General features: G+C 25.5%; 1 protein-coding gene across 4 annotated transcripts in view; it reads left to right on the forward strand.

Moving 5' to 3' along the window:
• LOC114120064 (proton-coupled amino acid transporter-like protein pathetic) overlaps positions 1-14,658 on the forward strand; it is a 32,034-nt gene that overhangs the window by 9,921 nt on the left and 7,455 nt on the right. For 2 of the 4 annotated variants that reach the window (XM_050210864.1, XM_050210863.1), the window contains exons 2-3: positions 10,367-10,497; positions 13,730-13,809. In XM_050210864.1, the coding sequence (XP_050066821.1) occupies positions 10,495-10,497; positions 13,730-13,809 (83 nt within the window). In that variant the 5' untranslated portion in view covers positions 10,367-10,494. Of the gene's footprint in view, positions 1-10,366; positions 10,498-12,921; positions 13,147-13,548; positions 13,571-13,729; positions 13,810-14,658 lie in introns of those variants that run through there. The other 2 variants (XM_050210865.1, XM_027981851.2) reach the window with 2 other exon arrangements.

Here is a 14,658-nt window from a genome sequence, read left to right on the forward strand (position 1 = left end):
GATACCTGTACTATTACTGCCTTTTATTAAGTTTAATAATTAAATTGGTATAGGTATTTTCATTTTTATTATATAGGTACCTAGGTACTACTTATATGAATTATCTCGACGTAACGGTTGCTTAGTCATTACAATTTTTTTACTATAGGTATTCATTAACATGCTATTGTTTCCACACATAGGTAAAACATTATAATATTATGGTGTAAATTTAAATTATTTAATTTTATTATTTTATGTATGACAAACCACGTGTTGATGTGTATAAGTTAATGAATAACCCTTGTATACATAAATTATTATTATTATATGCGTACGCAATGTTATCATGTGTGTAAATCAACGGATGTACTACGCACAACAGATTAATCGTCTATAGTTCCGCAGAGATTATCACTTTTTTTAAACACAATTACTCAAATAAATTTTTTTTTGACATTGTTAACCGTAGATCTCTAAATAATACAATTTCTATTTACATTAGTACATTATGAGTTTATTCATGTACTTGTCGGTGAACGTGGCGCCTAGTATGTAAACTGCAATGACCATGTCACGGTCACTACTATTTTCATCATGTTCAGATGAAACACGAGCTCTTAAAATATAATAAATATATTCAATTTAAACTTCACCATTTGTATACAATATTAAGTATTAATGTAAACGAGTTTATCTTACTCTATCTACAAATGTTTTATTTATGTTTTTTTTACTCGAATTCACTAATTGAAATGCTAATATTTCAATTTAATAGGTTTATTTAGTGCCGTTCCGTTTATTCATTCATGTTTATAAAAACATTTTTATACAATTCTGCTCGTTAAATTAATCAATTATTAATTATTATTTATTAGTTATATAACTTATGTTTATTAAATGAATTATCTATATACTCGGCTCTATTCAGTATCAGTAGTACTTCAACATTTTAAATAATTTTTATACATTTTCAGTTGAAGAGATTTAAAGCCGTGATTTTTTGCAAATTAATAATTTAGATGTTATATTTTTTACGCACCAATTATCTTGTGAAACGATTAGAATTCTGAAAATAGATATCAATTGGTCATAAAGTTTATTTGAAATATATGCTTTCTACTTTTTTTGAATTTAACTTTTCCACGTAAATTTAAGTATATATGAAATTTTTTAATTCTACTTTAGGGTGTGGAATTAGGATAAAATTAATAATATAATCTCAAGTACACTTGGTAAAAAAGTTCAAAGCTATTTTTAGAATTTTTATCGCTTCATTAAATGAATCTATACTTTGAAAATATTACACATTTAAATTCATATGTTTCGTGTCTGTTTGAAAGAAGAAAATTATTGTTTCTCTTTCTTACTGTTTCTGTTTTAATTTTTACTGTTTGTGGTGAAAATTACTTGTTTAATGTTTGAAATCTCCTTAACGATTACTCCAGAGTTTAAATCTGCGTAAATATTCTCGTGTAATACTTTAACTTTATGCTACTGCATTGTCACGTAGTAGTTTATAGTTTACTATGATGAATTTGGAGAGGTTTTTTTAATTAAACTAGATTATATTTAAAATTTATCATTAGTTTAAAAGGCTCTACAGACTACAAGGATACTTTATCTAGTTATGTTCCTTAATATTAGTTCACTTTTAACATTTTAAGTATCACAAACAACGGTGACGGGTGAACCAACTATATATGCCCCTACTATGCCATGATCATGCGTTATTAAAAATCCTAAATTTCGTTGTCTAAAAATAATGATAATAACGATGATTAAAATAATAAAAGAAACATCAATGGTGTAAACAAAACGATGTTTAAGGTCAAACGTTATTAGTTATTAGTTTATTAGTTTATTACCTACCACTTCGGCTGTAGGTCAAATTTTCTGTAGTGGTGCAGCAATATTATGATTTTGTTCTATTTTTGTGTATAGTTTAATAGGTTTTTTTGCAAAATTTTTACTAACTAATAATTATATATAAATACAAAAAAATTAAAGTTAACATTTATGTGTAATTTGCATAATGTGCTTGCACCTATAATCAAATGGTTATTACATGTAATTTATCATTTCCTTACGAGGTTTAGAGTATTCGTTTCATATAAATTGTTACATATTGTATTTAACTATCATTTAAACTAAATATTTGAGTGTTTTTAAATTTTTATTTTTATCTTTACCTGAAACAATTTTTTTTTGAAAATCAAAAATGGAACATATGTTTTTGTATTTAAAGGTTAAGTCTATAATCAATACTAGTATTTTAACATGTTTTTTATGAATTCTCACGTTATTAATTCATTTTTACAATGTTACAATAATTATATACTTATAATATCATAATATATAATATATTTATAAGATACATTCTTTTTGTATGTTTTTGGTGTACGATTATGCGCTTGGATCTATACACTGTCTGTTGAATTTTTATGAATTCGTTATGTGCATGAATAGTATATAAATATTTATTATAAAATCATACAAATAAATTTTATGAAGTTGTCTTGTAGTTTATCATTAGGTAGGTATACTTATATTATAAATAAAAAAAAGACAGAGACGTCGATATATTGATTCAATATTTATGATAGCATGCCGAGTATACTAGTGTACACTGTACATGTTATGTGAATAGTGTTGGTACTTGTCTTGATACATTGATTAGGTTAAGCTACCTATTCATTTACTATAATATATTGACCTTATTCTGCCATTTCAATTATGATAGTATTTAATATTTATTATAGTTAACGATAAAAATTAATTTCTTTTAACAACAGTTCTCAATCTGTCAATTCCGCTTAGATAAACATTACTATTGTCCGTCATTATTATCTAGACGTTTAGCCACACGCATAGAAATTAGGAGTTCTTTTAACTACAACAAATGTGTGCAGGATTTTTTTTTTTGTGTACTTGTGTACACGAAGGGGGGGGGGTTGATTTTATATTTAAACCGAAAAAGTATTTAGCCACCTTCCAATTTCAGAATCAATTTTCAATAATTTTTTTACTAATAAATGAAAACTTATGGAAAATTACCATTGAAAATAAATGTTAAGATTTAAGAGTATACAGATACCCTGTACACCCAAAATTTTACTTAAAGCAGGTTTTAATTGTTCATAATTTTGTGTTCTCGAACAAGTTGCAATACGTTTAAAAAATATACTAATGTTAGGTTAAACTTATGTTTAACGAGTCTCAATCACTATTTTTGTGTATGCATTTGTATAACAATTTTTTTTCAAACTGAGTATCTTATTTAACAAAAAAAAAAAACCTGGGAATTCTTTATTATATGTATAGCATGTAAGATTTCATTTAGTACAAAGAAAGCGGTCTTGAGATCGATGTATTGAGAATACATATATATATATAATATGGTAATATTATATTATGGTACTGGTATTTATACAGTACGCGTAGCATACGAGATACTGTCCATTGTATTGTTAACAGGTTTTTGATATTTATTGGTAAACCGTTACTTAGGTATGTTTTTACAAAATATTTAAGACAATTACGATATAGGAAAACAAAATAAAAAAAAATTCTCAATGTACCGAGTAACAAAATTGAGTACCTATATAAATCATAGATGGTTGACTGCATTATATACTATACATATGTCATTGTAAATATATATTAATAGACTTATATTACAATGCTATAGTTTAACTTAAAAGACTTGCCCGGTTATATGCGACGTGAGTCATCATAAGAGTGATCCACCGATAGGTACAAATATAATATATTGTCGTTATGTAAAAAGTGGTTAAGTGATAATTTTTATAATTTTGTTTTCAAATTATAAATGTGTTGTATAACACTATAGTTTTTGTATAATTTTTTTTAAATCTAAAGCCCTAAAGGGTTTTTTTATTATCCACTCATATATTATCAGTTCATTTTTATGATTTTGAAATTATGTTTAGTTTAAATAATATTATGAGGTAGGTACTAGGTATCTATATATCTATATGTTCATGAAAAACTTTAATTGATTGTATAATATATTTTTAGTTTTTTTTCTTTTATAGTGATTTAAAATGATCTAAAAATAGAATATTGAAGTATTTTTAAAAGTTTTTTATATGTTTTTATATACGTTGAATAATTGTGGTTCACTTCAGCTGCTTCGCTGATAAAGAAATACATTGAATATAAAAAAATTCAAAAATTCAAAAATATACCATCATTTATAATTTTTAAAGTTTCTAGTTTTCTACCTGATCGATATGAACAATTATTTTTCCGATTAAAAACAATGTTGAAAATGTGCTACTAAAGTTTAGGCGATTCGCAGTATATTTATTGGCTCAGTTTCTTTTATACGGAAGCCAAAAATACCTAAGCTCTTATACATTGCTCTACTGACCGAAAATAATAATCAAATTAAAATAAATGTATAAAGTAACTTTTTCTTAATTTTCTTTAGTTTACTAATTTATTTTTAACACATAAAGAAATATTATTTTAATATTGCACTTATATTTTTAAAATAATATAATCTATTACACTTGTCGGGATCACGTTTATTAATTATTTTACGTAATATTATAATGTGAATAATGATAATTCTTTTAATCTTTGTTTAATTATATAACTGATGAGTGGTAATACAACTGAAGTATTTTTTTTTTAGAAAACAATTTTTCGCTAATCTTTTTAAGTATTTAGAATATTAAAAATATAATAGATAGGTACATTTAAGATGATATTAATATTAACTATTTTTACCTGGTTCTAATAACGTTTATTATTCAGCAAATTAAAATTAATAGAATTATATACTTCAAAACAGTTATTTATAATCTATATATTGTTTAAGTATTTGGTATAATTTATGTTTTTATAAATTATCAATCCTTTATTAGATTTTATAAATAAAATAATTTATAATATCTAATATTAAGTTGGGCCTCTAGGGCTTTATAAGATTAAAATGTATTTGGCTTTAAGGTTGAAATTTGCCTGAAAGTTGTGTTTACATATTAGTATACAACATATATTTGCTGCAAAAATAGAAAAAAATTGACTTATTTTATTTTATTAAATTATGTTACTTTCAAATATTCAAGTCTTAATAACTTGTATTACATTATATTTTTTTTTATCACATTATCTCTTTTTTTTACGTTTATTGTCAACTGCTCATATAATTATGTATTATATCACAGCGATTACATTTTAGAGATTACATGTTTGTTATTCATTTAAAATACACGTTTTTCAATTACATATACAAATAAAGCCAATAAAGGTATATTAGTTTTAAAATATAACTATAGAACTATTATGTGTGATGAACTGAACTGATCAATACCTACTATATTATCAATTACTAATCACTACTGAGTACTAATTAGTAACATATTATAATATTAAAATATAAAATATAATATTTTATAATTTTAAAAGTAGGTACTTATAAATAAAATATACTTTGTCTCTTACTATAGAAGTAGGTATAATATAGATAATATTAATTTCTATGGATTTATAATCCAATATTGTTTAGACTCTTAGCGGAGGTACTCGTATGAATATATTGGTATGTATAGTGTTAAGTAATGATAAGTGTGTGTGTGTATTTTTAGTTGTTTATAACTCATAAATATTGAGAAACTTTCCACTTTTTAAATTTGTATTGATTATCAAAATATTGTTCCCAAATTTAGTTTTTATTTTATTCTATGTATCAAAATAAAAATGGCTTAACTTGTTTTAGTCATATGAAAAATGATAAATTACCTATGTGTTATCTACTTATATTTTATATTTGAATTTAAATAACATTAGTATATTGCTTAGAGTTTTATATGTTTAATAAACAGTAAGTTGTAATATTATACTAGTTTGACATAAACTATAATTTCTAATACTTATGTCATATTTATGAATTGACTTGAAAAAGTCTTTTCAAAGAAAACAAGATTACATATTTGATAGATTTTTATCTTTTGTAACTGTTGTTAATTAGTTATTGTTTTATGTGTTCAGTTTCTTTAATAACGATGTTAAGTCAAGTTATTTGAATTCTTTTAGTAGAAATGTGCTTGTAATGACCTGAGTGTCTATCAGTAGCGCAACTAGCACTAAATCTTAGGGGAGGGGGGCTATTCTTGTTTAGCCTTACCTCAAAACTAAACCAAAGGTAAAATATTTTTTTTTGGCGAGGTCACGAATAGTTTGGGGGGGGGGGGTGGCTTAGCCTCCAAAGCCCTCCTCTAGTTGCGCCTATGGTGTCTATACAAGTTGTATTATACATATGATTTGTATAAGTATTCGTAGAGAATTTATGCACTTATTTTAACTTACCAGTATATATTTATAAGTAAAATTTATTATTATTATTTGATATTCTTATTTCTATAGAATAATAAAAGTTATATGTAGGTATAGTGTACCTATATTATGGATGTTTAATGAATTTTAATTATACAATCGAAATTTGTATAGATATGGCAGTGGTTAAGGTATAGTAAAATTAGAAATCATTAAGTTCTCAATTATTGTTATAGAACTGTGAATCTTATCTTTGAAATTATAAATTTTATAAAATACTGATTTATTAATATTTATTATTTTTAATGTTATTTTTTTAGTTTTATTCATCTTGTTTGTGTTAAGAATTTACATTGGATAGATCAACCTAACCTAACTTAACTCGGGAATACGGCTTTGAATATTTCAATAGAAACCTTCAAAATGATTTACTTTATCGACGGTACTTTATGTATGTTAGGCCTATAATTATTATGTAAATGTGTGCATTATTCTAGTTCAGCGATCGATATTATATTCACTCTAGAGTCTAGAGTGTATAATGCATATTGAAGCCCCAAAAAATGTATGATATTATATTGAACGTGTAAAAAACATAATACTATTAAGTCTAAACATATTTTAGATATTAAAATAATATGGTTGAATAAGTTGTGTAAAATATGCTGTAAAGCGCTATTCAAAAAAATTCACATTTTTTACTTAAAGACTAGACTCAATCGAGAACTGCAAGTATATATTATATGCTATAACATTGTTTTGAAGGCATAATGAAACCACGGAAGGTTGATTATTTTCAAAATAAAGTTACTTACTGTGTGCAATATTTAAATAATATTATTTTATGGAATTAAATAGGTACATATTAAATGAATACTTTGATGTATTTTTGAGCTCTGTCAATGCTGTAATGTAATGGTTAAAGTAATATTACGATAACGCGAATACTCAAATAACAATTTATCACTCTATGGAATATTTTAATCTTCATAATTTATAAGTGTATTATAGTTTAGGTATATTACGCATTATAAGTAGAGACTATATTATATTCTTTGATAAACCGCTAAGAGCCTTAAGAGCTTGATAGAATTATTGTTTACTACTCATATTAAAATAATATCTTTGTTTGTTTTATATTTTAGTTTAATTTACCGATTCTAGGTTAAAGTTTTGTATGTATATTTTTTTATTTTATTGAGTTAAAGGGTTATCATGCACCTATCTTATTTTATATAATATAAAATATGAACTGAACCATAATTAAATAAATAACTTTAATCGTTGTTTCGGTCTTATATAAAAGCTTATAATTTGATTAGGTTGTAGCCCGTAGGTCACAAATCACCACCAGACACCAATATAAAATATGCATATTGTATGTATTTATAATCATAAAATTGTTTAGCTATAATACTGTACATTATATAAACATTTGACATTAAATATTAACTATTTTAAAGATGAAAATACAACATTATAAATAAACAATACCTTACTCTACAATAAAATTATTAAATAGTAAGAGGAACAATTAATAAGCTACTTAAAATAAGTGTCAACAAATTGAATTTTTTTTGGTTCAACATTCAAATAGTTGATCTACATGATTGTGTTTACAATAGAATTTAAATTGTTGAAATAAAACTGTATATATAATAATATGCAAAAGTATCATATATTCGTATTGTTATATTTTGTATAATTAATATAGGTAGGTATTGTATGATATTGAAACTTAAAATACTTTAAAAAGTATCAACTACCGGTGATATAGATATTTTAAATAAAGGGGTGTGGGTTGGGATAAATTAAATTACAATAATTTTTATACTTATATTAAAAAAGACTAAGATTGAACATCCAATCTCCTCTCTCCATCGGTACACCATTGGTATTAACTACAATTTTATTAATGTCTAAATAGATGTTTCAATTACAACTAACTGTTGTAGGTATATGTACTATAAGCTCGTTATTATAAAATAAATCTGACGTGTCTTAGAATAATAATAATTTTATTTTTGAAAGTTATTATGTATTATTTGTAAAGAATACAAACTATTAAACAAATAATTTGATTGCGTATTCGTCTCGTATTTACCAGATTTAAAATTAAACAATAATCTTATGCTGATATTTAATAGAAACAAATTTCGTGTTCATAAGTCAATAATTTCGTACATCGATTATTTAATTAACAAAATATAATAAACGACATGGACATAAAAAACCAATTGGCGTATTAGAAAACGAAACTGTTTTCTTTTTCTTTATTTATGCTTGTTGGTAGGTAGTATATATATTAATTCATAACGCGTCGACCTTTACTGCTGTAAATAATAAATATTTACATTACTGTGTAGACAACGTGGTCCCCACAAGACGTGTCACGCACGTGGCCTTTGTTGTATAAATATTATTTTTATCCATACTCGTAAGTCGTAAATCGTAATTAACGCAATTACCATGTAGATAATTTTTTTAAATAAATGTATTGTTAGTCGTGGGATGAAATCGTTAATCAATAATCACATATTATTATTCAAATGTATACACTATTCGTTTATACCTACCTAATGCATTATATAAAGTGACCTTTTTAAACTTCGATTTGTCAGTAAAAAATATTACGTGATAGCTTATTATGTCGTTGTGTATTATGGATTTTAACGATGGCATTCTTACCGATATATTATATTTAACGGAGAACTTATAGTCTGAGCAGTAGATGATTCATAAAATAAATGTATGATTTTTTTTTTTTTTTAAAACTAATTTCATACACTATAGTTTCGCTTAAGTTTTTTTAGGTCTCAAATAAAAATGTGCCGATAAAATTATGTAACGTCGTTCGTGATTGTTGAATTGACGCGTTTCGTTGCGAAGGAGATGATGATTATACTTATAATGTTCGAAATCTAGGCTCGGAAATAGCGTAGGTCTCTACGTGTGTTATCCGTAAATTGATGTATCGCGCATGCATTTATCATGTAGAATTCCCTAATTATATATTTTATCTCATAGTGCTGTTATAGAAAAAAAATTTATCATTGATAACCGATCGTGTCAACGGTGTAAGTACATAATAATGTATAATATATAAAACCACAATTTTAACCTTATCACGTGTGTAATATTATACCCTAACAATATAATATACTGTGGTAGTAATTTTTTATCTCATGCTTTGTGCACACTATACAAATAATTACTTGCGAAATGTCCTTGGCGACGATCCACAACTATTGAACGCCGTACTAGTCCTTCAACTTGTCCGGACCATCAAAAATATACCGCCTACGACAAACGTATCTTCACCTAAGCAGAATAATACGCATTATAATAGCGGTTATTGTACGCATGTGACTCATTATACACAGGACCATTCTTTTGACACCAACCAGTCCATCATTATACATATCAAAGTATTTAAATAATTTAGATTAATTTTTAGAATGTTATGGTTATTTTTTTATCACAACTAATTGACTGTCAAATGTCATCGTTTTGTTTCTATTGTTATTAGTTGTGATTTTTCGTGTATTTATATTTATATATCTGTGTGTATTGTGGTTATACCGCATGCACACCGAAAGATACGATAATAATACAAATATAATATTATAAAATATGTTAGTGTGCAAAATACGATTGTTCTTTTTTTCACTTGAATTCAAAATAAATATTATTTGTTAGATAGGTAATAAAGGTAGTTCTTTTCATAATATTCCAGTAAGGTGTAAGAAGTGCGACGAGGAATTTAAAATGGAAAACGAGATTGTAGGCGATAAATATTGTTGTTAAGCGCTAACATATACGTGATGTATAGTATTTGTGTAATGTCTTCGGATAATATTAATTATTTTAATAATATTTTAATCATATACATATTATATGACGCTGACAACGAAATTACGTTATCACGCATACGGCTCGTGTCAAAGGCCGTTTCATAATGCGTTCATAATCGGTGCGACATCGATGACGCTTGTCGCTGATGGGGTGGCGTGTTCAGTCTTACGCGAATTGCCGATTTGTATAGAGTCCGTATAAATTTACTGAACGTTTTGTTTTACAGGTCGTGTCTTGATTATTACTGCAAAGACGTTGCACAGCTTCTGCTAGTACAGTGAACGCATAATAAGATCACTCCAAGGTTGGAGGACTCATTTCAACGTGAAGAGTCAATCCATTTGAACCGCAATCATGGTAAGTTTTTTTTTTATTAATTAATTTATTATTGCTATTATATAAGCTGAGTTCTCTATATTTTATTATAATACGTAAACTGTGGTCGACATTATTATAATTTTACCTAAACTGAAAATATTTAATGTGTTATTTTTTTTTTAATAACATCTCATTTTAACTTGAAATTTTTCTAAAATTGAATTTTTTTATGGGCTTTTATTACACTAATAAATAGGCGTTGATTAATGAACTAAAAGTATTTTTATTGTATACAATTTTATAAAATTTAAATTTGAGGTAGAAGATGCATTGACTATATTATCCTACGAAATTATGATGTACTACTCAACCCATCAACTAGTAAGGTTGCCATATTTTATCCATTTTGTATAGGACAATCAAATGTCTTTGTCAATTGGGTAAAATTCTATGCCTAAACTATAATTTTTAATACTCAACATTCAGTGTTTTGATAAATATTTTTGAAAAAAAAATAGTTTTTATAATAAATTGTTCATATACGTGTATAATTTTACGTACGTATACTTTCTACAATTTCATGGATAACTCCCCATCGTCACATCACTTCACTCCTCTTTTGACTAAACTTTAAATGCTGATAAATAAGACTACACTATTGGTATAGTATATAGTCATATAGATATTGGTTTTTAAAAATATCAATGTTAAAATATTTTGTTTCCGATTTGGAAATTAAAAACATACACCAAGTACAGCTCTATCAAATATACACGTACGTTTAATTAGTGGCCTAACTGCATAACACCTGTTCATTGGTAAAATTGGGATGAACTTGTTTTATTTAATAATACTTTATTTTATACATCTTTTTACGGAGTATTGGAATGTTATTATTACAGTAATTATTATGAGATTAATTGTTTTCAACATATTTTTTCTTCGTAGGTTATCATAAACTTATTTTAATTTTCGTTTTTTAAATGTCTATTTTTACTTTATAGATAATTGATTTAATTTAATATAAATAGATAATTTGTAATTGCGTTCTAATTAATTATTTGTATTATCTCTTGACCCTTATTAATGAATTTTTTTCCATATCAAATATCCATGTACGTTAAACGCAATTGCATTTTCACTTATTCTTAAAACGTACCAAGAAGATTTATATGTGCGGTCTATAAAATAAATTCTGTATCATGTGCCTATAGCTGAATTTGTATTAAATTTTTTTTGTGATTTAATTAATAAAAAATGTGTAATTAGAATAAATAAAATTAATAGATTAAAAAAAAATTATTTAAAAATAACATTTAGATTAGAAAAGAAATTCTGGTAAAAAGTATCAATTTTCAATTATTCAAATAACACTATCGGTTTATGATAAAATTATTTATATATATATGATTACAAGGTAATGTATTATAATTTTTGAAATGTGTTGATAATTTTTGAGCCTAGCATACATTTTTTTTTTAAATATTTTCGTTTTATAAGACTCGTACATTTTTAACAAGTTAAAGTGTAATTTATGTTATAGATACGTAAAGTTTTAGTTATAGTTTATACTTCGAAAGGTTAAGCAATGCATTGACATTCATGGTATTATTCACATCCTGGAATCCTTATTTCATAGGTTGTCCAATACTACAGTATTCCTTTTATTACTATTATTATTATAATATAAGTATTTTAAGCATAGTTAAAATGAAATATATTAAGAGATTTCTATTTTTTTTTTTGTTATTCTACGCTGGTTTTAGTGCAACACAGATAAACAAATCGATTTATTCTGAAAATTGTTTTGATAATTTGTATAGATACAAATTTCTAATTTTTTAGAACTAAAAATATTGTTATTTATTTTAAAGAAAATGTTGTTTTCTTATTTTATATAATAGTTAGTGTTTTAACTTGCAAAATTCAATACAAGGCCCAAAGCTCTGCAGTTTTTTAATTTCTTTTGTAAATCTAGATTTCGTTTTGTTTGTAAGAATGGGGAAGTTAAAAGAATAATATAAAATTAGTTTTAAATCGATATATTTGAAACAAAAATATGCATAGTCGTATTGACTATTGACGCATTATAATTATTATATTATTGTAGTTAAGTACGTCGGTGTACTGTAGAGAACATAAAAGCGTGGACAACGCAGGACATATTTAACAATACATAATTCCGATAATTAGGGTATCTATTTTTAGATTGAGTATATAGTTGTCCGTCTGTGTTCGTGTCACCACGTAACCGTTTTTTTTAATCATATATGATATTTATACTTACCTATGTCGACTAAATTATATATGTTAGTTAAAATATATCTCATTATTATAGGCCTGCACACATGCATCGTTTTTTTTAAATGTTCAATATTATAGATAAAGCACGTTTCTGTAAATATCTCTCTTGTCCTAACACATTTTTTGGGATTTAAAATGACGATAGACGAGGATCTGCGTGCAGTCGTAGTTAATTTGCGGCCGTAGTAGTATAAGTAGCAAGTGAAAAAAAATTATTATTTTACTTCTGGGCTATCTTAGACATAGTGATTTATAATCACCTATAATTTACACTCTATCGACAATCGACAGCCAAACAGTACTCATACTCGCGTTCCTCCAGTATATGTTTTACGAAATCCTCAGCTGTTACGCGACGAGTCTACCATTGTTGCATACATTCCAGTAAGTAATTACACATTGACCATTATATGTACATTATACGTATCATGTTTATATATTGTATATATATACTTAGGTTGAAACTCCATTTAGGGAAGAAGTGTTTTTTCTGTTCATTTCTCTTGCATCCGCCCCACAAAACGGTAAAATTGCGTATCCGATTCAATAACGTATCACCGCCGTTCTACATATACTTAATGTATATCATATATAATTAATGATATATATATAAAAATATTTTAGTGTCCGTCTGTTCGCGTACGAGTGTGTACATACTCACTACGCCTATAGAGTTTATTTTTAAAGACGTTTCAATTTTCTTGTGGGCCAAATAACTTGTCAATGATCCACTTTTTTTCCTCGCTCTCTCTTTGTCACTTCCTCAGTCAGGTGCCGGCGTCCCTCGAATATATTGCTGTCTTACGGTGTAAGGATATTCGTTTAATATATAGAATACAAAATATTGTAATAATAATAACTGTGTAGATTTTCTAAGACACACACTAAATACTCCATGTAAAATAATTTTATAATTTATACATTGTCAAAGAATAAATAAATACGGTGGTCGTTGTTCGCATTTCAGGGTTCACAAGCCGTAGAACCGGAACTCCAGACGTTCCTTTTGGACGAAAAGTCCAATATGAAAGAAGTACCTCAAAACAAGTAAGTTGTATTATAATTTTTTTTACTCAAGTTCTTTTTTCTTTTTCAAAACATTGAACCAAAGTAATATATATATATATATATATATATATAGTAAATAAGTTATATTATAGCTATAGAAATAATGTTATTTAATGGTTGGTAGGTGTATTTTAAATTATTAGACGCGATGAGGATAATATTTATAAATCGTGTAGCTGCAAATACATATTTCTCACTCTACTCTTTGAAGATTATTTATGTTTGGAATTTTTATTTTTATAGTCCATGAATAATTTTTTTTTTTAAAAAAATAAAACTTAAATATTTGACATTTTATTACTTGGTGTGTTATTATAATGTTATATACAAGATGATTCTTCTATGATTTCTACTCTCATTTTCCCTTTAATTATTATGTATTTATTTAAATCCTGATTTAATCCATTGATATAAGTATAAATAAGTACCACATTTTCAAATTGTTTTATGTCATTAATGTTATAAGATACAATTTTTTTTTTAAATTTAAAATCGCCTGTATTTACTTTAAATTGTTAAGTAAATTATTGTTTTAGAAATGCATCTAAATTTAAACTGATTTGTTATTTTAGTTATCAATATATCTAATCAATATTAGATATATTTATGTAATACCATTATAAAAGACTACTATTCTTATAACACAATTAAGTTTGATAACTTAGAATATAACTTTTCAAACTTTGATTTTTATAAATAAAAAAATAAAATTAATGTAATGAGTAATTAACTATAAAAAGGGGCGGTCATAATTTGAATATAAGAAGATTGTACCACCTTAAAGTACCTATTTTAAAATATGGTTCTTGAGTAAATTTACAAATGTAA

The sequence above is a fragment of the Aphis gossypii genome, chromosome 1, assembly GCF_020184175.1.
Source record: "Aphis gossypii isolate Hap1 chromosome 1, ASM2018417v2, whole genome shotgun sequence".
NCBI lineage: Eukaryota > Metazoa > Arthropoda > Insecta > Hemiptera > Aphididae > Aphis > Aphis gossypii.